At 49.9% G+C, this 27,573-nt stretch overlaps 2 protein-coding genes across 2 annotated transcripts in view; both read right to left on the bottom strand.

The window, feature by feature from the left end:
• Nucleotides 1–487: 487 nt before the first annotated feature.
• ERLIN1 (ER lipid raft associated 1) lies at nt 488–20,671 on the bottom strand. The gene is made up of 11 exons (XM_082053746.1): nt 20,192–20,671; nt 18,423–18,504; nt 17,126–17,172; nt 11,752–11,813; nt 10,117–10,242; nt 9,162–9,235; nt 6,176–6,234; nt 5,186–5,277; nt 4,582–4,671; nt 4,242–4,321; nt 488–4,042 (listed from the first exon to the last, which is right to left on the bottom strand). Exons 1-11 carry the CDS (start codon nt 20,302–20,304, stop codon nt 3,824–3,826), a joined length of 1,044 nt encoding a protein of 347 aa, XP_081909872.1. The 5' UTR covers nt 20,305–20,671; the 3' UTR covers nt 488–3,823.
• A 156-nt stretch (nt 20,672–20,827) lies between these two features.
• CHUK (component of inhibitor of nuclear factor kappa B kinase complex) overlaps nt 20,828–27,573 on the bottom strand; it is a 26,253-nt gene continuing 19,507 nt past the window's right edge. Inside the window, exons 16-21 of the mRNA XM_082054711.1 lie at nt 27,510–27,559; nt 26,692–26,788; nt 25,890–26,037; nt 24,943–25,079; nt 23,769–23,868; nt 20,828–21,203 (exon numbers count right to left, since the gene is read on the bottom strand). Coding sequence (XP_081910837.1) covers nt 21,177–21,203; nt 23,769–23,868; nt 24,943–25,079; nt 25,890–26,037; nt 26,692–26,788; nt 27,510–27,559 — 559 coding nt within the window. The 3' untranslated portion in view covers nt 20,828–21,176. The remainder of the gene's footprint in view (nt 21,204–23,768; nt 23,869–24,942; nt 25,080–25,889; nt 26,038–26,691; nt 26,789–27,509; nt 27,560–27,573) is intronic.

Here is a 27,573-nt window from a genome sequence, read left to right on the forward strand (position 1 = left end):
ACGCCCTGCCATGGGCAGGGACACCTCCGCTAGACCAGGTTGCTCAAAGCCCCGTCCAGCCCGACCTTGAACACCCCCAGGGATGGAGCATTGACAGCTGCTCTGGGCAGATGTTCCAGTGCCTCACCACCCTTGTGGTGAAGGATTTCTTCCTTATATCTAATCTAAATCCCTCCTCTTTCAGTTTAAAGCCATTGCCCCTTGTCCTATGACTAATCTGAGGTGGGAGCCCAGGGGTCAGGAGGGCTCAGGTCCCACCACAGGCTCCAGAAGACGGCAGCAGAAACAGAGCAGGACAGCAAGTGCTGTCGCTGCTGCTCAGCTCCACCCTCCTCTGGTTTTCTTTGAGCCCTGGGGCTGCAGGGTGGCAGTCACCGCAGCTGGGGACACACAACTGGACATGGCGTTATTGCAGGGTAAGAGGCACACGTGTGCCCCCTCCAAGAGCCTACAGCGCCACCAGCCCAGGACACACAGAGCCACCAAGGAAATGGTAACAAAATAACTTTATTCTGCTTTATCAAAAGAAATTAACACTGTGCATGTAAACTTGAACATCGGTATCGTGTTTCCTTAAGGAAGGTGTGGATCCAGCGGCAGGCCCCTTCACTCACAGGAGCACAGGGGCCTTTCGAACAGAGAGAAAAAAACAGTTCAAAGCCACGTTCCCAGTTGCAGCCACGTCCCAGCTCAGAGAGAAGCAAAGCCCAGACTGGGCTGTTAAAGCCGCGGCGATTCCCTCCCCTTGCACACCCGCTCCCGCTTCTGAAGCCACAGAAGGCACAGAGCATCACGCACACGCTGCTGCAGGACTGATGCCAACCCAAACCAGAGCGGGGTGACAGCCACTAAATCACAAGTCCCTGCACCCAGCTGGGCAGCCGCAGGGAGGCCCAGCCAGGCTCAGACCCAAAGGGCTGCAGCCCCTCCTTGCTCTGATCACTAGACAGCTGTGAGCTGCCTCGTTATTGCTTCTAGAGGTTTCCCTCCTGCCCTTCCCTCTTGTCATCTCCAGGCTGGCAGAACCTACCCTGTCCACCCAGCCCGATGCCCAGGGTTTGATGCCAGCCCCAGTGAGCACCACACAGAGACAAGCCAGCATCCCCTCCAACAGTGCTTATGTTCTGAAAGCCCAACTTCATCTCACAATTCAACCAAAGTGGCCATGTTTCTGCTGCTACACACGTGCTGCAAGCCAAGTGACACCCAGGAGCTGGAGGGTCAGAGATGTGATTCCCCCTTCCCGCAGGAGGAAGGAGACCTTGAGCTCGCAAATCAAATAGCACTTCTAGGAGACACTTCAACCACCACAGCTACGAAACACGCTGCCATGCCCTCTCTGCCCCGGTCCCCTTTCCCTGGGGGACACCGCAGGGTCCGGTGGTGGGAACACTCTGCCCAGTCCTCTCCTGCCCTCGGCCCCGGTCGCATCGCTCTGCGCTGCCTGCTGGCTCCGCTGCCCCCACCCCGACACACACGCATTCCATCTGCTCCCTGCCCTCCAGGGTCCTGCAAAGGCTGCTCTGTGCCAGGAGGGCACTGCTCATCACAGCCTTCAGCAGGTGACGACATGAGCACCCCTAAGCAAAAGCTCAGCTTAGTGGTTCCAAGGCTGGGATCTGCAGGGCACACACCTGTAACACATCCCTTGTGCATCAGGTGTGTGCAGCAAAAGATGGAGAAACCTCTCCTGGTGACAGCAAGAGCACCTTCCTCTCGTCCTTGGGCCAGGAGGAGGCACCATGACCTCCCTCCCTGGAAGCCGAGACTGGTGCTCAGCACCTTCAGCTGGCCTCTCTGGGGCAGGGTCCCGGTCCTGTGCTTCTGCCACGTCTGGGTTTGAAGAGGAGATGGTATCTTGGAGCAGAGCACCAGCTGGGCCTTGGGAGGTTGCAGACAGATGTAGGACAGAAATACCACCTGAAGCTGCTGCAAAGTCCCACAGTCAGGTATTACCAGGAGCAGCAGAGTCAACACACCCCTGCTCTGCCCCAGAGAAGGAGGAGAATCAGCCAGAGCAGGAGCTGAGACAGCATAAGGCACCATGTTACCAGACTTCCTTGAGGAGAGATGCTGCTATTCTGAGACGAGCCCCACGGGACAGGAACACAGCACTGGAAAGCCAGAAGCCCACACAAATCATGTAGGGAAACCATTAGCAGAGGCGAAGCTCAGGCCATATGTTTCGAGCTAAATGTTTCACCAGCACAAAAGCTAAGCACGTCCCTTCTCTTGCTCCGAGGCTGCAGATGGTGCCAGGGACAGATCTCAACACCCACCGGCCCGTCACCGCCAACCGGCCCGTCCGGTGAACTGCGCCAGGGCTGAGCACCGCACACGACTGCACCAAGGGGACAGGGAAGCGGAGTGACCACAAGATGTCCCAGCTGGTGGAGGAGAAGCCATCCCTGAGCAGGTGGTGGGTTCAGAAGCAGGCAATGCTGCTGTGCTGCCAGCTGGGGAATGCCCTTCCAGCTCAACCTCTTGCCAGTTGCTTCCCCAGCCATCATCTTCCGGAATCACCGCACAACACAACGAGGAGCAGGTCCTAGAAAGCACGTCCTCAAGGCAGATGGGAGGACAGAGGGAAAGAGGAAAGCAGATCGTACCAGCAGATGTTCCCCCGAGCACAGCTCTTTCTCTCACCCTGCAGTGGCACGTGGGCAGCAGCTGGATTTACAATGCGTATCAGAGAAAAGAGCATCCTGCCAGCACTGCTCGTGAGTCAAAAACCTGCACCACAGCAAAGCCTGGCCAGTGACCAGAGGACCAGCAGGACGCTCCCATCGTGGCTGTTCAAGGACAGGTCCCAGTTCTTCTTGGAGTGGTGGATTTTGCATGGGGGAGCAGTGATGCCTCACCTACTTTGCACTGAGGTGTCAAACATCTGATCTGCTGCAGAGCGGGGTCCCTTCACTCTTCTCTTCTCCTTCCCTTGGCCAGCAAGGCAGAGCAGTGGAAGTTCAGCCTTCCTTTCCCAGCTGAGAAGATCTCCAGGGAGGCTGTGGGGTCTGAGCAAAGATTTCCCAGCTCTGTTCCCAACCCGCTGCTCGGAGGTGCTCCATGCACTCTGAAATCTGGTTTAGGGTGCAAGATGAAACCCAGCCACCCCGCTGAAACGTACCACATACAGTCAGTCACAGCCAGCCAGTGTGAGGCTCTTGCTTGGAGAGGGGGAGTTACAGAAGCGCGTTAGACATTGCTTGCTCCAAGTTGTTATCTAGTGCCACTGCCTAGAGGAAAGAAGCTTATGGCTATGCAGATCCTATTCAAATAACCTATTCCACACCAAACCGCTCCTCGCCAGGCCTGAGCAGGAACACGCAGCCTCCACGGGCCAAGGAGAGCCCACTCTACTGGAGTCCTCAAGATAGCGATGGTAGAAACCTGCCTCAGAGTCCACAAAGCGAAGCTTCCTCAGCAGGACGAAAGAAACCTCTTCACTCGGCCTCAGCAAGGAGCGCTGGGGAACGACCAGTGCGCAGCAACACAGCACTCAAAGCCACACTTCCAACCTCCAGAGGAACGCTTGCTAAATAACTGCACCTACTGCGGAAGGCTTTCCTGGTGTCTGTCTTTTAATATTCCAGTATAGGTATGTTAGTACAGGATTATCCCTCATTTGGAAGCACCAATTTAATAGGGGAAGAAACGGAAGAGGCAGAGCACTTGCAACGTGTTGCTAGGAGAAAAATCAACCCAACTGCCACCTACACACAAGATGTCCACGCATAAGCCGCATCTGGCGCACCAGCACAAGGCAACATCCCCATCCACAGCTGGGCTGGCTGTTGAGCTACACCGGGTTATCCTTCCACCTCTGTCAGCCGGTGTTTTCCTTTGCTCTGAGGTGGCTTTCCGCAGAGGGCTCCGGGGCCTCCTGTGAAGGGAGGCTGGTTTCTTGGGCAGTCCTCAGATTGGCTTGCTGGAAGGCACAGGAATCCAGAAACACGTTGGGGATGCGGTCACCAAAATACAGCTTGCTGTTCGCAGCTATCGCTTGGTATTTCATTAGTTCCAGATACTCGGGGGTAAGTTTCAGCTACAAAAAGAGAAACCAGAGACTGTTAAGAGACAACCTTCCGGGCCCCACATCGTATGATTTCATCGCAAGCAGTTGCTTCCTGGGATGTGGGCTGTTAAATCAAGCGTTTTCCCTGTGCTGCCCACCTGAACAGAACCTCCTGTGCAGAGGGGAAAGAGTAAGCAGGTCCTCTTCTGACCAGCTTTCAAGTGCTCACCTTGTTGGAATCAGCCAGTTTCCGAGCAGTGTAGTACTCTGCATCAGCTTTTGCTTTCTCTCTTGCTAGGAATGCAGCATCTAAAGCAAGGGAAAAGAAGCATTAGCAAGGGAATAGCCCCATCACATCAAGCAGCTGAGCCTTTGTCCCATGCCTGTGACACTGTACGGCTGCCTCCTTGGAGAGGCACCTGCAAAAGGCGGGAATGACCCCAGCGCAGAACCTTGCACTAGCGCACCCTTTATTGTTTTTGCAGGACGGCGATGTCCGTGAGCCCAGTTCTGAGGTTCCTCTACCCGCCACCACCCTCGGCTGAAGATGACCCCAGCAGCATGGTTACCTTCAATCTCAGAAATTCGCTTCTCTGTTTCCTTCTCCATAATCTTTTGCTGATAGTGAATCCTGGCCACCTGCGCAGCCTTCTCTGCCTCTGCAACCACAACAGGCTCAGCTCAGACATTCGCTTCTCAGGGCTTCAGCATCAGTACCCTGACCCCAGCACCTGGTTGCAAGCAGTTTCCTCCTTGTTGGGATCCTACAGCGCCAGTTTGTACTCCAAGCAATACAGTTACAAAAAGAAAACACACTGCTGATGTTTCCAGAGTTGCACTGGCTGACATCTCTTTTGCAGGTGTGATTCCCCCTGGCATTTAGGGACATTTAGGGACATTTAGCTTCAAGGCCAAGCAGTTTTCCTGGCAGAGCTGTTACCTCTTGGCCTTGCTGTAGGACAGAGGCGTTTGCTGCTCTGGGGAGGGAAGTGGGATGTAGATGCAGCAGCACAAACACTCCTATTTTCCACATGGCTGTTGGTGCAGCCTGGCCATGCTCCCTCAGGGAGCTGTCAGCGATGCAAGAAAACCTCCTACTCCAGCTTACTGGGAGATGTAGGAATAGAAATGCAGTCTGGCCCCAGCCGCTGGTACTCCCAGCAGGTGACATACCAATGACCGCTTTCTTCCGGTCCGTCTCTGCCTCCTTCTCCACCACCTTCTGCTTCTGGGCTGCGATCAGCAGCTTGGTCTTCTCGGCCTCCCTGCAGGGTGAGAAACCACAGCACATGGAAACGGAGCTGGGGAGCAGCTCTGCAAACCAGGGCAGGGGGACAAGAAGCTGAGCAGTTGCCAGCACCACGTCCTCGCAGCCATGAGGACCAGCTCTGTCTCCAGCTGTACGAGCACAGGCGTAGCTAGCAGGTCATAGGAAGGTTCATTCCAGCTGTTTGGCACCGGGGAGGCCACAGCTGGGTGCTGTGTACAGCCTGAGGCTCTTGGGAGGAAGGAGACCAGTGCAGGGCTGCTGCAGGTCCGGGGGCATGGGAGAGGTTGGGGGAGCCGCGCTTGCTCAGGAGGTGACAGGGGACCCGACGGCATCTCCTCTCGACCAAAGGGGTCCCGGAGACACCACATGTGAAACCCCAGCCGGCCCCAAGGAACCAGCCCATTCCCATGTGAGTGGAGGGGATCCCCGTCCCCAGCGGTGCCCCGGCTCACCCACACACAGCTCCCAGCAACGTGCTGCAGAATTGGTGCTGTTTTGGGAAGGGGTTGTGACAGAATGGCTCCACAGGTACGTATCACACTAAAACCTGACTGCAATTCTGTGAGTTTGCTGGAGGACACCTCAGGCGTGAGATGTCAAGAGCCCTGAATTCAGTTTACAAGTCTTCTACAGGTTCTTTACAGCGCATGGGTGTTCCCTCTATATAAAGGACCAGATATTGACTCTGTACATGCTAAAAACCATCTCTGTGAAGGGCTGAAAGGCTTCAAGGTGAAGGAGATATGGAAATGGAGAAAGAGAATGCGTGAGGGCACTTAGCCAAGCCCACACTGGCTAGAGCCCACCTCTCACCAAGTAAGAGCTTTCTAATAGCATTAGGTCTGTGCCGCACCCTCAAAACCAATGATACACTTTTATGTACAGCTACTCACATTAACTCAAAATTTCTTCGGATGGCTTCTGGGATTTTGGGTTTCGTAACACGCACGGCCTGTTGAAAAATAAAAAAGGGAGTGCATTTTAAATTAAATGGTTTGATGTGAGCTTCGTAACTCTGCAATGTCTTCGCAAAACTAGCTGTAGTGCTCTGGACGTTGATCCGAGACCACGCATAATGGTGGGGTTTGGACTGGGAGGGGTTGGACAGACGGACATGAGGTTCTTAGGACATGGGGCAGTGCCAGGGTGGGTTATGGTTGGACTCGATGATCTTGAGGGTGTTTTCCAACCAAAATGATTCTAAGTAAGGCCCATGGAGCAGACTGCTAAAGACGTCCTTTGTTAGAAGCAGCTTAGTTCTCCACCCCAAAGACTCTTTAATCACCAGACACCACTTCCCAAAGTACTGCTCAAAAAAGGGGCTCACAAACCAAATGAAATTAGATCACAGGAGTGAGACTTGCAGGACTATGAGCTCAAGAATGGACTTTCCAGGAGAAAAGCTTGCAAAAGTGACCATGCTGTGAAAGACATCATGGTGAAGACAAGGGAGAGCAGCAGGACATGGGTGGCAGCTGGAATCTGTCGCTGTTTGCAACTGCAGACCACCGAGCATGATGTGTGTGGTGGCGCTGACACCACAACTCGGGTACAGGCCAGAGACAGCCGCCGAGCTGCTCTGCAGAGCTCTCCATGTGGAACATGAGGGAAACTCCTCCAGAGGTAGGACCAAGAGCTAAACGCTGCGCAGGTGGCACACTGTGTGGCTCATTAATGAGTTTGGGGAGGTGCAGATTGATGCTCCACAGCTGTATGATTGCTTCACAATCCTCCTGCTCCATCTCCACTGTTAAGCTAGTGCTGAACCAGCCGCTTCTCTCTGGGGTCATTAAGTCTGCAAAGAACCCAAGGGGCTTCCACAGAGGCGAACGGGGTGCGGACACGTCCAGGCAAGCTTCTGTATGCGAGAAAAGGGACTGTTCCCATGCAACATGCCCCAGGCTGTCCCCCAGCTCTCTGTTCAACTTTATTCCTGCCAACTCATCTATCCATGCTCCACCTTTTGTGAGTTTCCTGTTTGCTCTGCAGCTCAGTCAGGAGCTCCTTGTCCATCCGCACCAGACCCCTGTCTCACCTGCTCGACTTTTCAGACTCTGGGGCATCCTTGGTGCAGTGGGCCCTCCTGGCCTCCTTTGCTGACCACCGCAGTCTCCCACAGGACCCTGCCAAGCACATCTCGCACAGAGTCCTGTCCTCCTTAAGCCCAGGCCCATAATTCTCCTGTCGGTGTCGCTCCTCCAAGGACCTTGAACTCAGCACCTTACCCCTGCTCCAGCTCACTCTGCAACCAGACTTCACCTCCCAAACAGATCTTGCTTCTAAAATGTCCAGCAGAGCACCCCTCCCACTCAGCTTTGCTCATCAGTGCCAAAACTTGCACCCAACACCCTCCAGAAGCACCCGGCCCTGCTGCCCTTCCAGCTGCTCACAGACTGTCAGGCTGCGGTCACCATTTCAGTTAAGAAAGTTCTGCACCAGGGAACCTGGAGGACTTGTGAAGGTTTCATATACACTAAATAACTTTAATAAACCTAGAAATAAATGCTACTAATTTCCGCTAACATCATCTTTTCAGTATCAAGTTGTTTTCTGTGTCGCTTATTTAAAAAACGACTTGTCGGTGATCTCTGATTATGCCCAAATAAAGGATTATTTCCCTTAGAGCTTGCAAAACAATTAAATTCTAAGTACACTTAAGTACTTCATTGCAGGAGCCGGGTATTTCCTGACGCAGCAGCACGGCAGAGGTGTGTGCTGAGGCACAACTTCACCGGAGACAAGGGTGCGGCTCTGCTTTGAATGGGAACAAGAGGAACACGAGGGAAGGATCAGAGTCTACAAGAGATGAACAACTTGCCTCGCTAGTTCTGGAACCTCTTCAAACTGTTGGGCTGGTGCACTCAGTCTGGGCTCATGTAGGCAAGAATATCCCTCAACTTTCAATCAACAGTGAATGCCAAATTGGAGATGGGATGGCGCACATTGAAGACCTAGCTCTGCAGTTATCTCCCAACAAAGAACTGTGAGCTTTATGCCCTTCTGCAGCCTGAGATCAAAAAGGGCCTTTACATTACGACGATAATTCTGATTGATGATGAACCTTCCTAGGAAATCTCTCTGCAATGTACGTTGCAAGTTAGCCTGGATATTTGGAAGAGCAGGTGCCACCTCAATTTCTCTGTGATAAGACACTGTGGTTTACCCTCTCCAGAGCAGCGCAAGCCTGTGCACAAATGGGCCACAAAGCAGAACGCTATTTATCGCAGCATTTCACATGCTGTCAGCTGTGCATAGCCCGCCAGCCTGGACAAACGTGGCAACAAGAAAAGCAACACAGATCTGGCCTCACTCATCCCTACAGCAGAAATCTCCAGAGATTGCCAACTTCACCCTCGCAAGCCTAAGGTGTATTTTGCACAGCTGGTTGCCCTGAACTTCAACATGCCAAAAAGTCAGTGTGTCCCATACCCCCACTAAGATTAAAGATGATTTTCTAACATTAAGTGTAAGCAGAAAATCACTTAAGATCTAACATCCTTCTCTATCTCTGGCACAAATGGAGAAAGGAGGAAGATTTCCTCCTCTTCAGTTACCGGTAGGAACAGCACTGGCGAGCCCAGCTCTGCAGGGGTGCCCAAGGTAGCTTAAAGAAAAACATCACCTTGCTCTTTGCAAATTAAATGCAATACCTGCAGGTCTGTGGCCTAAACGGTCATTTTCTCTATCCTGTGGGTCTTCCCCTAACATAAAACAAGCATTTCGAAGTAGTCCATATCGCATGGACAGTCAAACCTCAACTCAAGGCTCAACTATTTCACATTGTGTGGAAAACTGAAGTAAGAAACCTCATCGATCCAGTGAAAGGTGAGCAAATTAGAGGTGGAATAAAGAATAATCTTCGTTAGGGAATGAACCTACCTGGATAGTGAGACCTGGTGCCATGACATTGAGATCCTTCTGCAGGGCCAACTTCAGATTCTCATCTATCTGGTCTGTGGAAAACAGGAGAGAGATCACTTTGCTTATCATCGTTTCTCCTTAAGCCTCTAGGGACCGGTGGGACTCAGCACTGGCTACTGAACAAACACATTTTGTCACTTCCAAGCTCCAGGAAGATCCTTCCACAGAAATGGCCAGTTAGGAGAGGATTAAGCTGCATGTATTACCACAAAATCCCCTCTGACTACAGATATTTGGCAAATCTGAGTACAGCGTTCAAAGAGTTAGAGTCTCTTAATATTAAAACTCTGACAATCAATCTTCCATAAACTGATTTTCCCCTGCTCTGCCACTCAAGAACAAACGTGGTGCTCTGATGGTTTTGGGGGCACAGGTGCGTACCAAGAAGCAGAACATTAGCTTTGCTAATTCCTAAAGCACTGCTACCCCCTTGTGAACAAACCAGAGCATTGCAATGAACTGACAGCATATCCCTTCTGGCTCTCACTGGCTAAAAACAGCCAGAAGGAAGCTTTTAAAGTCAATTCAGCAACAGAATAACGGCCTAAAAGCAGAAGTGGACAAGACAAAACTGTCATCATAGTGAAGGTCAATTCAACAACAGAATAGTGGCCTAAAAGTAGAAGTGGACAAGACAAAAACATCATCATAGCGAAGGCAACAGGCACGACCCCATGCATGTGGCTACTTTGGGCATCCAGAATTCAGTTCTAAGTGGAAAAGCACCAAAATCAAATTCCCACATGCAGATGTGGACAGACAAAGAAATCTGAACCACTGAAGTCACATGGGAAGTGTCATATGGATATATAAGGAGGTGGATTCTAGACTGTTTGCTCACAGAAGGCTGCTGGAACGTATTCCACAGCAGAACAGGGAGATCACAGAGCCCTTGGAGGGGACATCCACTTACCAAACAGCTCAATGTATACCTCCTGCAGGGTATGGGCGCTGCAGAACTGATTCAGCTCATGATGGATTTTATTGAAGATCAAGGTCTTATCGTAGTCCGCGGTGTAGTTTCTCACGATATCGTACACTGAGGGGGCAAGAGAATTACCAGAGGTCACCACGGATGTGTATTGCTTTCCGCAATGCCACAACTGTGGAGTGGCAGCTCTGGGTATCAGGAAAGCGGTGCAGCACTGGATGGGTGCGTGGGGGATCTCCATCCTCCGGAGCTTGCAGGATGAAGGCACAGCTGCCCGGCGCAGCAGGGAGAAGCCTGCAATGAACGGGAAGGAGGGAGGGCAGAGAAACCTGCAGACATCCTCGGCGGTGCTGCTGGGATTACGCGACTTCAAAGAGCAGAGTAATTACAGCAAGATATACTGCACAGTCCTGTTTTATGATCTGCATAAGGAAACGGAACAGTCAAGCCTGACCAGGACCTGCATGTATAGGAACTGATACTACTATAATGTGAAAACAAGTATCATTCCCACAATTTTAACCTTAATTCACCCTTCAGTGCCTCATTACACCAGTGTTTTGCATTAAGCTATGATGCTGGAAAAAACAGCTGTCTGGGTGTCCTGGTTTTGTTAAAAAACAAGTTTCTCTTTTAGTGAATGTGCCTGTCAGCTAAAGCTTCATCTCAGCTGCATTTTCCTGGAGAACCAGATACACATGTTTTGGTGAACACAGCAATGGAATGCGAGGTTATTGATAAGCATGGATGGACATCTCGCCAGAGGGGCAACGAGAAACAGGTGACCAAGAAACTGACCAACGGAGCATAACATCCCATTCACGTGAATACTTCATATAAAAGTGGGAGAGCACGAGGATCTCGTCCCTTTTCCTCATGGCCGACATTAGGAGAGGACCTTGCGAGTCGTCCCTGTGAACTGAGGCCAGTGACAGACTGAATCCAGCTCCGGATGGCTGCAGAGTCCAGTCCAGGACTTCAGGTGCCAGCTCTGCAGTTGCTGGGACTTTCAGGATTGGTTTTGTATATTTTGTATTATTTTCTCTATTCTTTTTAGTAGCATTAGTAATACATTTTTAATTTTCCCAGCTCTCTTCTCTCTGTCCTTCTTTCCCTCCCGATCGCCTGTCCTGAGTGGGAAGGGGGGAGAGGGAGTTAACAATACATCTGCCAGGGTTCTATTGTCACCCCGCAACCTAAACCCTGGACACTGGGTCTTTTGGTTTGGCAGCTGGTGAAAGAAGAAGGTATGAAGCTCCTCCATAGGCTTTGCCTTTGTAATTTTCCCAGGAGCTGAGCTGACCAGCACCTGCGGATTTGTGCCATGTAGTTCCATGGGTGGTCTCCCCTGTAGCGGCAGGAAACAGGACGGCTTGAGCACCCAACACATTTCTAAACGTACAGGGCAGAAGCAAGCCTAGAATTGGTTTTAATCTTTGCAAACCTGTGGCTCTTTGGAAAGCCTGCACACACATGCAGGGAACCAAGCATTACAGTACTGGGAACCATAAGAGTAGCAAGATAATGGGGAATGAAGTCTTGCAAACCAAGAGAGGGCTGCTACAGGATGAGCAAAGGCAGTCACAGTGCTGCTTGTTGAAACAGGACGGGAAATACCTGCATACGGCGCCAATTTATTCACAACTTCTATTCGGTCAATGTAGATCATAACGCCACCGCTGTAAGCGAAAAAGAGAATGCAGGAATTATTACTGCAGCCATTAACAGTGGACCATAATTAAAGCCAAGTCATCTTTTCCCGTCTTTTACTAAATTCTGCTACATTTACTCAGAACGATTCTGAACCTCTTGAGGATTTTGCAGTTAGATGGCACCAAACCCCAAGCTTTGTACAGACTGGTCCCTCTCTGCATAAACCAAAAGAGTCCTCCAGCAAGTCTGCAAAGCCCTTTCGCTTCACTTCGTTATCTCCTGCTTGGCCAGCTAAAGGAAAACATTTCTGAACAGGAACATAGCTGCAACCATCAGAAAGGGGGGACCAGCACAACAAAGGGAAAGCAACAAGGGCAGCAGATGGCACCTGCAAGCAGCAGAGCAGACACAAACCGCAGACACACCACAGCTCTTCTAAGCAGCAAATACATTTTAAATAGAAAAGCACTTAGTTTGATTTCACGCGTTCACTAACTCCAGCAGGAACTCGACAAGGTCCCTGTTAGAGAGGAAGAAACAAAGCGCTTTAATTCACATTCCCTGCATCAGTATCATGTTGCAAATATCTCTGCAGTAACAGCGCAACCATGTGCAGCTCTTGTCTCAAGAGTGTATTTTAAAAGCACGACACTCATGATTTTATCCTCAGGGCAAAGGCAAATTACAAACAAGAAGCTTTAGCAGAAACGGTTTAGACAGCTGATCCCCACAAGCAGATCTCACACTGAATCTCTGTGGTGTTTTAACTCAAACCTATTGCCCGCGACAAGCTTGGTTTCTTCTTTTGCAGACCTTAATCGCTTCAAAGCTGCTAAGTCTGCCCAAAAATCACCTGAACTTTCTTGGTCTGCAAACCTGCCTGCTGCATGGCAAGCTACGGCCTGAAAATGTTGTCAATGGGCTGAACTTGCCTGTTGGAAGGGACAAGCTGGCAGAAAATATATTTGTGGCTAAAAAGAGACTTAATTCCCAGTGAGATACTACTATTAAGAGTATTAATCCCTTTTTCACTCAAGATTTCTCTTTACGCCACGGTCATTCTTGCTTGCTCTCTCTAAAGAACCAGTCCAGGTTTATGGGTCCTTTATAGCTATGTCAGGTCACAGGAGCGGTTATAATAGCTGCGTATGTGTTTTTCTCATCTGTTCTGCATCCTGTCTCACCACATCCAATAAAACGACTGTTTCTCACTGCAAGTGACAGCCTTCTCCAGGCTGAACCAACCCAGGGACTTCAGCCGCTCCTCATGGCCTCCTCTCCAACCTCCACCAGCTTTGTAGCCTCCTCTGGACATTCTTCAGTAGCTTTATGTCCTTATCTCCTGTGTCCCCAGCCCTGCACACGGTGAATGCTACAGGTGAGGCCAAGCAGAGCAGGACAATCCCCTCCCTGCCCGGCTGGTGATGCTGAGCTGGATGTACCAGCACACAGGTCCCTCTTGGCTCATGTTCAACTTGCCGCCAACCAGAACCCCCAAATCCTTCTCCATGGAGCTGCTTTACAGCATCTTGTTCCCCAGTCTGTATGAACAGCCAGGGCAGTTCTGTTGGTCAGGCAACAGCTTCAAGGGAACAGGTGCCACTTGGAGCCTGAATACGCTGGCTACCTATTTCCCCACTAAGGCTTTAAGGTTAAACCAAGCCTACAAAGCACTCGCACCACGTTTTCCAGCCAGCCTGCCGCCAGAGCCATCATCATTTCACATGGTGCAGTGGGGATGGCTCTCTGGACCTTGCTGCTCTAAACCCAGGAGCCAGACTGACCGATAACCCTCACCTCACGGCGGCTGCAGCTTCCTCACAAGGGGAGGAGAAGGGGTAAGCGCTGAGCTCTTCTCCCTGGTGACCAACGACAGAACCCAGGGAACGGCAGATGTGCCAGGGGAGGGTGGGTTGGTTGGACATGAGGAAAAGGTTCTTCACCCAGAGGTGCTGGACACTGAACAGGCTCCCCAGGGAGGTGTCACAGCCCCAGCCTGACAGTGTTCAAGAAGAGACAGGACAATGTCCTCAGACACACGGTGTGACCTGTGGGGTGTCCTGGGCAGGGACAGGAGTTGGACTCCATGATCCTGGTGGGTCCTTCCAACTCAGGACATTCTATGATGCTGTGATTCTATCCTATGATCTTCAAGTGAGCATCTCAGACAAGACATATGTCCTGGTTTTGTTAAAAACAAGTTTCTCTTTCAGTGAATTTTGCCTGTCAGCTAAAGCCTTCATATTAACTGCATTTTCCTGGAGAACCAGACACCTAGCAATGGAATGCAAACTTATTGATAAGCATGGATGGACATCTCGCCAGAGGGGCGACAAGAAACAAGTGACCAAGAAACTGACCAACTGTGTATAACATTCCATTCACGTGAATACTGCATATAAAAGTGGGAGATCACGAGGATCTCATCCTTTTTGCCTTTTCCCTTCTGCTTATGGCCGACATTAGGAGAGGACCTTGCTAGTCGTCCCTGCGAACTGAGGCCTAGTGAGAGACTGAATCCAGCTCCGGTTGGCTGCAGAGTCCAGTCCAGGACTTTGATTGCCGGCTCTGCAGTTTCTGAGACTTTCAAGATTGGTTTTGTATATTTTGTATTATTTTCTCTATTCTTATTAGTAGCATTAGTAAAACATCTTTAATTTTTTCCAACTCTCTTCTCTCTGTCCTTCTTTCCCTCCCGATCGCCTGTCCTGAGTGGGAAGGGGGGAGAGGGAGGGGCAAAAGGGGGAAGCGGGGGGCGGGGGGGAGAGGAGGTTAACAATACATCTGCCAGGGTTTTATTGTCACCCCGCAATCTAAAACCTCGACAACATCCTGCCAAACAGCCTGGTCCAGCAGATGTCAGCAAACTCCCGGGGTGCAGGAGGCTCTGTCCTGGATGGTTTCTGGCAGAGCGCCATGCACCGATTTGGGGTGATTCACACACCGTCTTGACCTGGAACTGTACAAACCCTCTCATCACCCACAGCCGCTTTACTTGCCCTCTGGCACCTACAGCTGAAGCTCAAGCAGCGCTCGCTCTTCACACTTGGACAAGCCACTGCCACCCTCCAAACTGCCTCGTTTGCCAAGGGCAAGCGGGTGACTCCCACGGGAGATTTCCAGTGCTTGCGATGCCCCGCCGCCATTTCCACGGCCCGAGCAGGGTTGGGGAGGGAGGAACAAGAAGAAATCCATAGTCTTAAAGGAGGATCAACACATGGATTACGTGCACCTGGGAGAAGCTTAAGCATAATTAGGCAGCAATAGGACAAGGTGAAAGCGTGCAGGGAAAGCTACAGGAGGCTAACACGCACTAGCAGGCATTTCAGTAAGATCAGACCAGGTTAGGCAATCAGAGCATGTAAAAATTGGGCTTAAAGGCCAGATCTGGTCTGTCTAGAGATACGGGGATTAATGCAATACATCCCCTTGCAATATTCATGCCACATTTCTCCACGTGACCGGCTAACAAACAGGGACCTGTCCCAGAACAGCATTCCTCTGTGTTCCTGCCAAAGACCTGCAGCGTGAGCATGAGACACCTCTCACTCCTTTGCAAATAAACATCTAGCGCTCGAGCAATACTTACTGTTTCTTGGCCTTGTAAATACTTGTGCGATATTTAGCACGATTCTTTACAGTTCAGTTTATAAGAAAAATGCTAACTTTCCTGTGAAATATTTCCATAACACCATTTTCAACCCATTTTATTCCACAACTAGTATGCTCACAAGTATATTCATTCTCAATTAATTCTTTGAGTCAGTCCTTTTGAGTACTTTGCTCTTGTAAAACTGGTTGATTGAACTGATTTTCCATCAGTTTTTTGACCTGCATTGAATGTATTCACTTATCGCTGTCACGTATAAATGGGACAGGTGAGGCAGAAATTGGGGATGGGACACCACACAGTCATTCAGAAACTTCCTAATGTCGATGAGGACACAGGGAAAAGGAACATGAATATGGGGGAAAACAAACCCAGCCTTTAAAATCTCGTGGTTTAATATATAATTGCAGAAATTTAAACTGTTTAGGGTCTACTCTTATAATGAACTTTGAACTGGGACAGTGAAACTTCAGATTTGATCCATTTGTTATTGATAAGCTCATGTTTTGTTATGGAAATGTAGACTCAAAGCTTTGGCTCGGAGCAGCTTTGATTCCAAATGTAGCAAATCCAGAGGCTCCTGTGGGAACACCTTAAAAATAAACAGGGCTACTGGGATCTTTGGCCAGAAGTGCATTCAATTATTAACTAAGAAATGCTTCACCAGCTGTTTGGTGTTTTAAAGCACGTTTATTACCGGTAACTCCACAACCACCTGCATTGCACAACGTTGAAATGTAAAAGGAACTTAAACTAACTATACAGAATTAAACAGACTGGGCCATTTAAAAGATAGGAATACAGAACGTAACGAATCTTACTCCTCCCTCCTGCAACTGCTTTGTGCTTGACCTAAAGCCTCTTTACCTGACCACAAACCCTGGCAGCAGCGCTGAATACCAGCATTATATATACAGACACTCCTGAAAGGGGTTTGAGACCCAAAACTAAAAGCAGTTAGGGCCCAGGAGAGCTTTACATTAATACTTGAGCACAAGTGATGTCTGATTCTATAGGAATCATTCCAAGAACTCATTTCAATAAGGGCTAAAAACCAGATCAAAATTAACTCTGCTTTATTAATGTTGCCACTAACTTTACATTTCAACATGGTTGTTGTGCGTCATCATTAAAATCATACTGAATTTCCTCCTTTTTTTATTTTTAAACAGAAATATTGTTGAGTACCTTAAAGCTAAAAGGCAAATCACCAGTTTTGTATTTATCTTGAAGAAACATATTCGGTCATTACTTTCACTTGTGAATGAACCAACACAACAGGATTGGCGCCTTCTCCTTCTGTTCCTGCTCTGCTTGTTAAAACTACACAGATCTGTGCTGACAACTTAACGATGAAGCAGGCAGGTGCCACCCATGCACAGCATTCTTCTCTATTCTTTCTTTACATCAGGTGAAACGTCAATTCCAAAAATACACAAACAATTCCAGGAGACTCATTTCCTTGAGCTATATTTGAAACGAACCACCTCCCATCAGGAGGATTTCCATTCGCCATTTAGTTTTGCCCATTGCTGAGGTCAGCACTTGTATTAGCCACGAGATTCAGACTAGAAAATACCGCAAAACAGAGGGCAGCGTGGTATAAATTACAGGGTACGTGCCTTTACTGTCCAGTTTCTGTGTCCCAGGGCTGTAAATGACCGGCTGCAAACCACACGACAGAGCGCAGCTGCTCATCACCACAAGAAATACAAAGGAGAAACATACCTTGTCCCACAAGGCACATTTTTCACTTCATCAGTCTGCAACGTGGTCTGAAATAGAAAGACAACCAGTGCTCACAAACCCTCTCCATTCTGCAGGAAGATCAAGCTGTGCCCAGACCCTCACAACCATGGAAGTCAAAAATTGAGCCAAAAATGCATCTTCTGCAACCCCAGGTTCCAGTAGAGCTTGGGAAATTACATATTAGAGAGCAGTGTAGGGGAAAGGGACCTGGGGGTCCTGGGGACAGCAGGGTGACCATGAGCCAGCACTGGGCCCTTGTGGCCAGGAAGGCCAATGGTACCTGGGGTGTATTACAAGGGGGGTGGTCAGTAGATCGAGAGAGGTTCTCCTGCCCCTCTGCTCTGCCCTGGGGAGACCCCATCTGGAATATTGTGTCCAGTTGTGGGCCCCTCAGTTCCAGCAGGACAGGGAACTGCTGGAGAGGATCCAGCGTAGGGCAACAAAGATGATTAAGGGAGTGGAGCCTCTACCTTATGAAGAAAGGCTGAGGGAGCTGGGGCTCTTTAGTTTGGAGAAGAGGAGACTGAGGGGTGACCTTATTAATGTTTATAAATATATAAAGGGTGAGTGCCACGAGGATGGAGCCAGGGTCTTCTCGGTGGCAAACAATGATAGGACAAGGGGTAATGGGATGAAGCTGGAACACAAGAGGTTCCACTTAAATTTGAGAAAAAACTTCTTCTCAGTGAGGGTGACAGAGCACTGAACAGGCTGCCCAGGGGGGTTGTGGAGTCTCCTTCTCTGCAGACATTCAAAACCCACCTGGACATGTTCCTGTGCGACCTCACCCAGGTGTTCCTGCTCCAGCAAGGGGATTGGACTGGATGATCTTTTGAGGTCCCTTCCAATCCCAAACATACTGTGATACTGCCTCTCTCCCAACTTTTGCAGGTGTGGGCAGAAGACAGACTTCTTTTCAACAACCGTTTGAGAGAGAGAGAGGCAACTGTGCTCATTTCTCTGCTCTCAACTCCTCCGGCACTAAGACCTGTAGCTCTTCTGGGAAACAATTAAGGCCACAAACACAGACTGTCTTCCCAGAGCAAGACATCTCCTGTCCCAAGCAACACACCACACGTTGTGCAGATTCCACCAAAAGGACAAGTCCCAGCGCACAGCTGGGACTGTCACCTAAGGCAGAAGGAACCAAGGGCTTGGCAGGAGCTGCCGCTCTGACCATCACATCACTGAGCAAACACCCGTCATCCCCACCCAGCAACATCCCCACCCACAACCACACCCAACCCACCCTCTGCCAAGATGAGGAGGCACCGACCTGCACGGACTTGAAGGTGGTAATGAACGGGAGCATGATGTGGTAGCCTGGTCCGCTTGGGCTGGTTAACAACGCACCGCCCCTACAGAGACACAGGGAAATGGGGAAAAGGCGTAAGCAACTGCAAAATAGTTTCAGACTGAGGAAGTATATTCAAACCGCCAGGAGTCACAGCCGTGGCAGCACAAATTACATGACTCCCCTGCACCAAATCTGCCAACAATTCCTCTGCAAAAAGAGCTGACTGCATATGATACTTGCCTGCTGCAACTCAGCAATCATTCGCTTCAGAGCTGTAAGCAGTTAACTTTCAGACAAGGCAGATATTGCTCAATTCTTCCAGCATTGCAACATTGCGGAGGGTTTCAAGAACACACATTTTCCTCTCTAAATAGTTCACCGGTAACCATGGAAAAATCCAGCAGTTGATGCGATGCCACCAGTTTGGATTTGCACAAGGCATTTGGCACAGCCCCTTACCCAAAGCACAAAGAAAACCCACTGACAGGTGGTTAGAAGACAGGAGACAGAGGAGAACTCTAAGCGATCGATCCTCATAGCACAGTCGGGTCCCCTACAGCATCCTGCAAGGTCCTGTGCTGTTTGGCACACTTGTAACTAAAGGAAGGAGCAGTGCAAAGAAAACTGGCCCACAGTGGTGAGTGTGAAGGGTAGAAAAGACAGGGCAGAAAAACAGCATAAATAGCAAAAAATGCAGAAACGCTGGTGCTTTTGGAGCAAAACCTAGTCATTTAGTGACCACTCGCTGTTGCAGACCAATGAGTTGCTCTAGAGATGCTATTCAGAGCAGCTACAAAGCCCTGGTTAAACTCAGCCCAGAGCGAGGGAGAAAACCTGTTTCAAAGCAGCAAAAAAAGCCTTGGGACAGAGGTGAGAGCCCTGGGACAGAGGTGAGAGCCCTGGGACAGAGGTGAGAGCCCTCTGTGTCAGAGGGAAAACTCAACAGGTGGGCAGACCAAGAACTTTGGTCCTCTAAGCTTTGAAAGCCAAACTGTGACGCAGAAAAAGAGAGAAAGGAAAAGCAGCCCAGGCTTCAGAAAGAAGGAAACTCGTAATGGTTCCGCACAGAGTGTGGCCTCCCCTCTGCTCTGCCCCGGGGAGACCACATCTGGAATATTGTGTCCAGTTGTGGCCCCTCAGTTCCAGCAGGACAGGGGACTGCTGGAGAGAGTCCAGCGCAGCCACCAAGATGCTGAAGGGAGTGGAGCATCTCCCGTGTGAGGAAAGGCTGAGGGAGCTGGGGCTCTGGAGCTGGACAAGAGGAGACTGAGGGGTGACTCATTCACGTTTACAGATATATAAAGGGGGAGTGTCAGGAGGATGGAGCCAGGCTCTTCTCGGTGACAGCCAGTGATAGGGCAAGGGGTACTGGGTTCAAACTGGAACACAAAAGGTTCCACTTAAGTTTGAGAAGAAAGTTCTTCCCGGTGAGGGTGGCAGAGCCTGGCCCAGGCTGCCCAGGGGGGTTGTGGAGTCTCCTTCTCTGCAGACATTCCAACCCGCCTGGACACCTTCCTGTGTAACCTCATCTGGGTGTTCCTGCTCCATGGGGGGATTGCACTGGATGAGCTTTCCAGGTCCCTTCCAACCCTGACATTCTGGGGTTCTGTGTCCCACATCTTCTGGTGTGAGCGAGCGGGAACGACATGTCTGCTCAACCCGGAGGGAAACCGAGGGGGAACCCTGGCTGGTGAGCCGGGGCCAGGGAGGAGCCCCGGCCAGGGAGGGAGCGGCGGGCAGGCACGTACCTGTAGTACACGGCCAGGTGTCCCTCCTCGACCCTGTGGATGGAGCAGTAGAGGAAGAAGACGAGGAGCCCCGAGGCCGCTGCGGCTACGGCCCCGGCCTGGGCCATGCTCATCCTGCCGGGACCGGGGCGTGAGGGCGGCAGCAGCGCCTGGCCCGGGCGATGGGGCTGGGCCCCGGGATCTTCGCGCTCTCTCTCCGCTCTCACGGCGTCTCTCTGCCCTTTTTCCAACAAACCCCTCAGATTCGGGACCGAAGAGCCAAGCGTGTCCTCCCCGCGGACCCGCCCACACCGCTGCCCGGGGCTGCGCTACAACCGCCCGGGATGCACGGCGGGGTTCGGCCGCCGCCGGGAGAAGGGCGCGGGTCCAGCCCCGGGGCCGCAGGCGCCCAGCGAGGCCCGCAGGCCGCTCCCGGCGTGGTGGGCCCGGCCGTCGCCTCCCGGCCGCCCCTCAGGCCCTCGGTGGGCGGGGACGGACCCGCGCGCCCACGTGCGGCCCAGGCCCCGCCCCCGACAGCGCGCCGCGCGGCGCCCACCGATGGCGTCACGGCCACCGCCCCGTTGCCCGGCAACGGCGTTCGGGCGGAGGCGCCAATGCCGCGAGCAAGAGCCTCAGCGCGGCCTTTATTGCAGACAGTTCTATTTAAAATATATATAATCTATACATTCATATTACACACGAGAGCAGCCGTGACAAAGCGGTGGGAGGGCAGCGCTCCCCTCCCTCTCCAGGGGAGGTTCCGTGGCACCAGGCCCGCAGCGGGCCCCAGAGGTTGCCCAACATGGCAAGAGCCTGTAAAACGCCAGTTGTTACCGCCCATGATGTGTCCGCTACTGCCCCCCACCCTTTGTCATCAACCCCAGAAGGTCTATGGAACAGCAGGCGATGGATGGCCCAGCTGCCTCGGCTCCAGGCGCTGAAGGCCGCCGAGCCCCCTCTCAGCAGGCAGGCACATTGGAGAGAGCAGCACAGTCATCTCCTTGGGCTACTTCAGCCAGCTCCAGTCAAAACTCTGAAAGAAGCAGCAAGAAAAGTGCGGTAGTGAAGGGAACGGCTATTGGACCTACATTTCCAAAGGACGCTCAGCATCCAGCATCCCTCTCTACTCAAAGGATCATGTTGATCTATGGTAACAGCTGAAAAGTAACCACACACCCTCACAACCCGGTTTGCCCCCAATACTAAATCCCCCATGCTTATTGTAGTGCACACAGACTGACGCACTCTGGAAATTACATTCTGTGTCTCCATAAAACCTGCTGCTGGGGTTCCTCCTGCCCCATGGGGCAAGAAACACAAATGAAAAAATAAAGAATGGCTGCAAGTGAAATGTATGCAATAATACAGAAAACATTCCTATAGTTATTCATTCTTTTTTCCTCTGTTTTTTCCCCAGGCAAATTGAAGAGGACAAATCCTATTTTCTGCTGCTTTCCTGTGCCCTGACGTGAGGGAAAGGGGAAAGAAATGAAACACAACAAAATGGGTGCTGATCTGCAGAGTGTGATTCCACAACCATGAATTAACTTTTAGGGTTAAAACATGCCAGAGACAGCTGCTGCGTCTTGGAGTGAGAGAGGAGATGATGGAGACAGAACACTGGCCCAGGCTGCCCAGGGGGGTTGTGGAGTCTCCTTCTCTGCAGACATTCCAACCCACCTGGACACCTTCCTGTGTAACCTCATCTGGGCGTTCCTGCTCCATGGGGGGATTGCACTGGATGAGCTTTCCAGGTCCCTTCCGATCCCTGACATTCTGGGATTCTATGACACAGATGATTAACAGGTAAGAAGCCAGTCGTACGGCTTCTTGTGCATCTCCAGCCACAGCACGGAGACAAGACATAAGGTTGTATTACACAGCTGATACCAACCCTATCAAAACTCAAAGGCAAACAAAGCATTCATCAAACAATGGATGATGACCTGGCTACGCATAATCAAGGCTGGTTTCCCCACTAACATAATTACTTTGCCTTCATCAGTAGCTGCTTTCATTTCCCCATTCATATTGCTCAATCTCTTGCTATTACAGTGTTGCCTGCAACTCCCACTAATAAGTTTGCATTTCACCATCCCACATAACTTAGTAACTCCAGTAAACTCTCAGTTGCCTGTTTACTATTATTTGTAAACATTAGAACATTAAAATGTTTATGAATTGAAGTGTTTGTAAGTGTTTAGAAGAGCCCAGTTTCATCAGCCATCTCAATCTCCGCAGCCCTCTGTTACTTGTTATTTCAGCAGTTAGAATTGGTAAATATCTTCAAAACTTTTTTATCCCATGAGAACAGAAGTTATCCCTAAGGAGACCTTTAAGAAGCTTTTTGAAAATCCAAGTTACGGTGTATCAGTGGCTCTTTGACTTCTTTACGGGACTGCAATAAATTTCTGAGACAATCTCACACAAACAGGAGCTGTATGACTCTTCTCCATTATAAACAGGCTAATTTATATGTCTAATTGTCCTTTTCACATTATATTTATACAGAGGCTTCTATGATACAGCCTCTAAAATTAGCCGAGACCCTCTTTTAAAAAAGACTGGTATTCTGTTGTGCTCTTCATTCCTCTGGTAACTCTTTTCAGCAGTAACTTACTGGTCTCAACCAGTAGCTCAGGACCAGAGTTTCAAATTGTGTCAAAGCGTTTCAGTGATTGTTGTCTATTTGTGTCATGTTTCTTGCTATTTCATAGGACCATAGAATCATAGAACAGTTTGGGTTGGAAGGGACCTTCAAGGCTCATCCAGTGCCCCCCCTGCCATGAGCAGGGACATCTTCACCAGCTCAGGTTGCTCAGAGCCCCGTCCAGCCTGGCCTGGGATGTCTCCAGGGATGGTTCATCTACTGCCTCTCTGGCCAACCTGGACCAGGCTCTCACCACCCTCAGGGGCAACGATTTCTTCCTCATGTCCAGCCTGAATCTCCCCTCCTTTAGTTTAAAACCATCACTCCTTGTCCTATCACAACAAGCCCTGCTGGAAAGTCTGTGTCCGTCTTTCTTATCGGCCCCTTTTAAGTCCGGAAAGGCTGCAATAAGGTCTCCCTGGAGCGTCTCTTCTCCAGCTGAGCACCCCAACTCTCTCAGCCTGTCCTCAGAGCAGAGCTGTTCCAGCCCTCAGATCATTTTTGTGGCTCCTCTGGACTTTTCAAATACTAATTTGTGCAAAGAGCCTTCTTAGGGCTCTCCAAAGCCCCACTTCTGCCTTGAGGAGAGCTTTGTTTAATGACCAGGAAAGGGCTCTGGATGTGGAGAACCCTGCCCACTCCAATGCAGGGACACAAACCAGGACTCTCCAGTTGAGAATGGAACCAACACTGGGAGCAAGTTCTACCAGCCAGGGGTGCCACAGAACAGCCCACTCCACCACACAGACCGCGTGGGCGACACCAGCGCCAAGTGCCACCTTCCGTAAGGACAGAGTTGGCTGAGTCCAGGAGGAACAACAGACATCGCATGGCAGCCACAGCCACTCACATCATCCAAAATGACCCTATTCAAGGAGTTTCTCACACCCCCAGAGGAACCTGCTGTGGCTCCTAACAATCAAGTCCTCAAGAATACATCAGACTTACCATCATGCTGTTGTTCTGCTCCTGTCTCACCTCCTGCAAGATACTATTAAAGAGTTCGAGGTAATTCATATTCTCTTCTATCACGTGGACAAAACTTTCCCTGCATGGAAAAGAAGACATATGATGACAGCACTTCTTAAAGGGTAATTCCCCCCACATTACTCATAGGTGAAAATTGTCTCACAGCAGCAGAGAGAAAAGAAGCAGCAGAATAGGTTGCTCAAGGTTTCAGAAAAATAATCAACTGACTTCCAGCAAAATCCTCCTTAGAAAATGTGTATCTTCAGATCCCAGGTATTTCCCTCAACACTCAGAAAGACAGAAAGGGCCAAATGGTTTGATGCTGATGTTCACAGCCCCGACAAAACCAGCACTGTTGCAGGTCAAGGGCTGAGCAGCCTTTGAGGGGCGTCTTCCCTCCTGCTGTGCAGACTGGAAGCAAAATTGCTAATGAGGTGAAGAGGAAAACCCCTCAGCTCCTAACAGCTCTCTTATTCAGCCAGGATGGGCTGAGAGAGAGGGGCCTTAATAACCACGTTCACCCCCAAGGTGCAATAACGTGACAGGCAAGAAAGGACTAGCACAGTGCTAGCTGATGGGGATCACAAGCTTTAGCCAAAAGTGGTGTGTGAAACTTGCTCAGGACCAGAGTTTCTGAATAAAGAGTTCAACCTAACTCCTGTTTTTTTAGAGCATTAGTAACATATGAGTTACTGAAATGGATTTTTGGAAGGATTAGAAAAAAAAAAAACTACAACAAAAACCAAACCAAACCCAAAACCAACAAAACAAACAAAAAACCCCAGCCCAGATACTGAACTGGGCAGATTGCTTAGTACTGACCAGAACTTGAGGCTGAATTAAGGCTTTTTGAAACCACTGAAGGTGTAAGAGGCACTGAACATTGCCTGATTTATCTGGGACTTGTACCAGAACTTGGGCATGAAAAAAACCTGCGTTTTGGCTCAAAATCTCGTTGCTGCATTTTGCTGTGTTATTGCCACCGGTAAGTTACTAAAACTCCAGTCAGGAGCTGGACGATTTTGCCTTCGGAGACAGTTTAATATGCAAAAACTCTTCCTGCCCAGTGTATCCAAAAACCACGCCACGGGATGCAGCAAGGCCGTGCCCCTCAGGCCCCCTTGGCACTGGAGCCATTCCTGACAGCTCTTACCCATCTTCAGGAGCTCCTGTGGCTGACAGAGGGTGAGGTGTATTCCCTGAGGAGCTGTGTGGGAGCCACGTGGCTGCCGGAGCTGAGGCCGTCCCTTCCAGGCTGGAGCTTACCAGCGATCGAGAAGAGCTCTGAGTCTAGAAAAAAGAAATTCATCTTCTGTAACGGACGCAGGAAGAATTTAGTCACGCTTAATTATTTTGTACGTGAGACTTGCGATTCAACTTAAGTGCTGTTCGCAACGTATGAGCAAAACTGAGGATGGTGGGTGGCAAATCATCTGAGCCGGCCCTCCACAGTTCTGCAAACAAATGTCTCTGCACGTACGTCCCCCGCGTTGTACATGGCATGTCTCCTACTCTGAAGAACTGGGAGGTGGTGCTGTGTCCTAAACTGCGAGTCACGCACAGCACCAACTCTCCCGGCAGGGGAAACGTGTTTCCTACGCTGACCTCGACTGTAGGCATGTGGAAATCAGGAGATCGCTACAGCTGTAGAGTCGCTATAATTGATGCAGGAAAAGCAGCGTAAACACCTTAAACTAACCAGGAAATCAGCTATTTTGCTTTTGCAGCTCTGAAATCGTGATAGGTTCATGACATCAGGCTGAAGTTCGCCTATCCCAGCACATGCCCTCCAACAGCGGCCAACACTAGACATTCAGGAAACTTCAGAAGGCTCATGGCATGTCTACCATACTCCAGCCACCAGCCATTTGCAGTTTGATGACTTACTGGGACCAAAGACCCCTAAACTGGGCTTCTTTTCCATGTCTACCCCATTCTGAAGCCTGTGTTAACCTTTAGCATCTCAAACTTCCCTTTGCTACAGTAAAATCAACCATCATGCAGAAGTCATCCCTTTTTGGTCCCCTCAGAGTTTCAGTTGATGTCCTCTGGCTCCTGCACTGGAAGGAAGAGCAAACAGATAGTCCAAAAGCTACTTACACAAGCAATTTTCAGCAAATGCCATATCTCCCTCTGTCTTTTGCCCTGCATCTGCATCACCGAGTTGTCGGCTTCCTTGATGTTATTTAGAGCCACTTCAATCTTTGGAAGCAAGTCAATGATCTTCTGCTTACAGCCCAAGAGCTTGCTGTAATAAAAACCAAACACAAAGTTACTTTCCAGCTTGTGCGGAAACTTGTTCTCACAAAACCAAGAGCCTCGCCTCGGGATTCAAGACAAACTCTGCGAGAACCTTCTCTGGTCTGTGGGCTGACCAGACCAGAGCTGACGACTTTCTCTATGGGATCCACTAAGCGTAAACCACACATGAAAATAAAACTAAATCATACTTTGCACACCACTGAGATCTGCGTGACATTTTTTCTGAGCTACCTGAAGAATTAATGAACAAATCACTGTGGTGTATTCTGAGCTGTTACACTATTTCTTTTTTTCCTTAAGATTTTAATCCCATCCTAAGTGCTGGCAGAATTTGTCTCACTTTAAGTTAACTCTTGGATGCTAATAGTACAAGCCATTGCATTCTCCCCTCTTCCCTAGTAGCTACACACATTACCTATATGTTTAAAAAACGTAAGTGGAAATTCAATACGCCACAAAGGAGCAGAATTAATATCACTAGGACAAACGTCTACCTGTGGGTGGAACTTTTGGGCTCTGATCTCCATGGTTTTCCCTCTCCTTTCCTCTTACAAAGCTACAAATGCTGCAAGTTGCATTTGTTTGGGCGGTGTGGGGTTTTGGTTTGGTCTGTGGGTTTTTTCCTTCCTGCGTCAAGTACCTGAGATGGCCAAAGAGCTCCTTGAGAACCCGGTCTTGGCTCTGTACCGTCTGCACGATGATCTTCACCATGTCCGTGCTGTCACTGTAGGCGTGATCTGGAAGGGCCATCAATCACATTAGTGAAATGCTCTTCAGCAAGGAGTCACTCTGGACACAAACCCCCAGAGTCAAGGAGAAATTGACCTTAACGAGCACAGCCAAACAAACTGAAAAGCAATCAAACGTCTTAAAATCTGTCACAATCTCTTGTTAGGCCCAGCTTTTCCTGAATGTCTCTCCTCTCTGCAGTAATGTGTGTCATTCCAGCTGCTCTTGCTGTCTAGCTACCGGTTCTGATCAGGACTGCAGGCAGTCGCCAAATGCACATGGAAACTAAACCTTCCTGCTCGGCAGTTACAATGTTCAGAACACAACAATCCCCAAACATGGGGGGCTCCATTTAGTATAATTAAGAGAGGAGAGGGAAAAAAGTGACTGCCCTTGGGTTGGAGCGACAACAGAGGAACAGCAGTCCATCTCGTGTTTCGGGGAGTAAAGCAAGAGTACAGGAAACAGGAGAAAAGGTTGAGAATGCCCGAAGGCAGATAGGTATTCAGGGCAGATGCTCCAAGGCTGAAAAACAAGACAAATGCAGGGCTGAGGAACAGGACTACAGGAATTTGGGAGAGCTCTAGGCTCAGCAAAAAGAAATCAGCTTAAAGTATGGCCTTGAGTCTGGTTAACTTTAATAGAATCATTTGCCTTCTCGTACTGAACAGTATTTTGTGGGTTTAGGTTATGAGTGCAAAACAGTCTTTGAAGCATCTCCTTCCCTACCTGGAGGCCTTGTTTTCAGTTGCTTGTACAGGTCTATGGCTCTCTGTTCCCTTTAAAAAGGAAG

This window comes from Streptopelia decaocto (assembly GCF_964273445.1).
Source record: "Streptopelia decaocto genome assembly, chromosome: 5".
Taxonomy (NCBI): domain Eukaryota; kingdom Metazoa; phylum Chordata; class Aves; order Columbiformes; family Columbidae; genus Streptopelia; species Streptopelia decaocto.

Coding starts and splice junctions, on each gene's coding strand:
- ERLIN1 (XM_082053746.1), bottom strand. CDS start 20,304: ATGAGCATGGCCCAGGCCGGGGCCGTAGCCGCAGCGGCCTCGGGGCTC. Junction 11,814..17,125: donor AATGTGCCTTGTGGGACAAG/GTATGTTTCTCC, acceptor TTTCGCTTACAG/CGGTGGCGTTATGATCTACA. Junction 4,672..5,185: donor CCGGAAGAAAGCGGTCATTG/GTATGTCACCTG, acceptor TTGTGGTTGCAG/AGGCAGAGAAGGCTGCGCAG.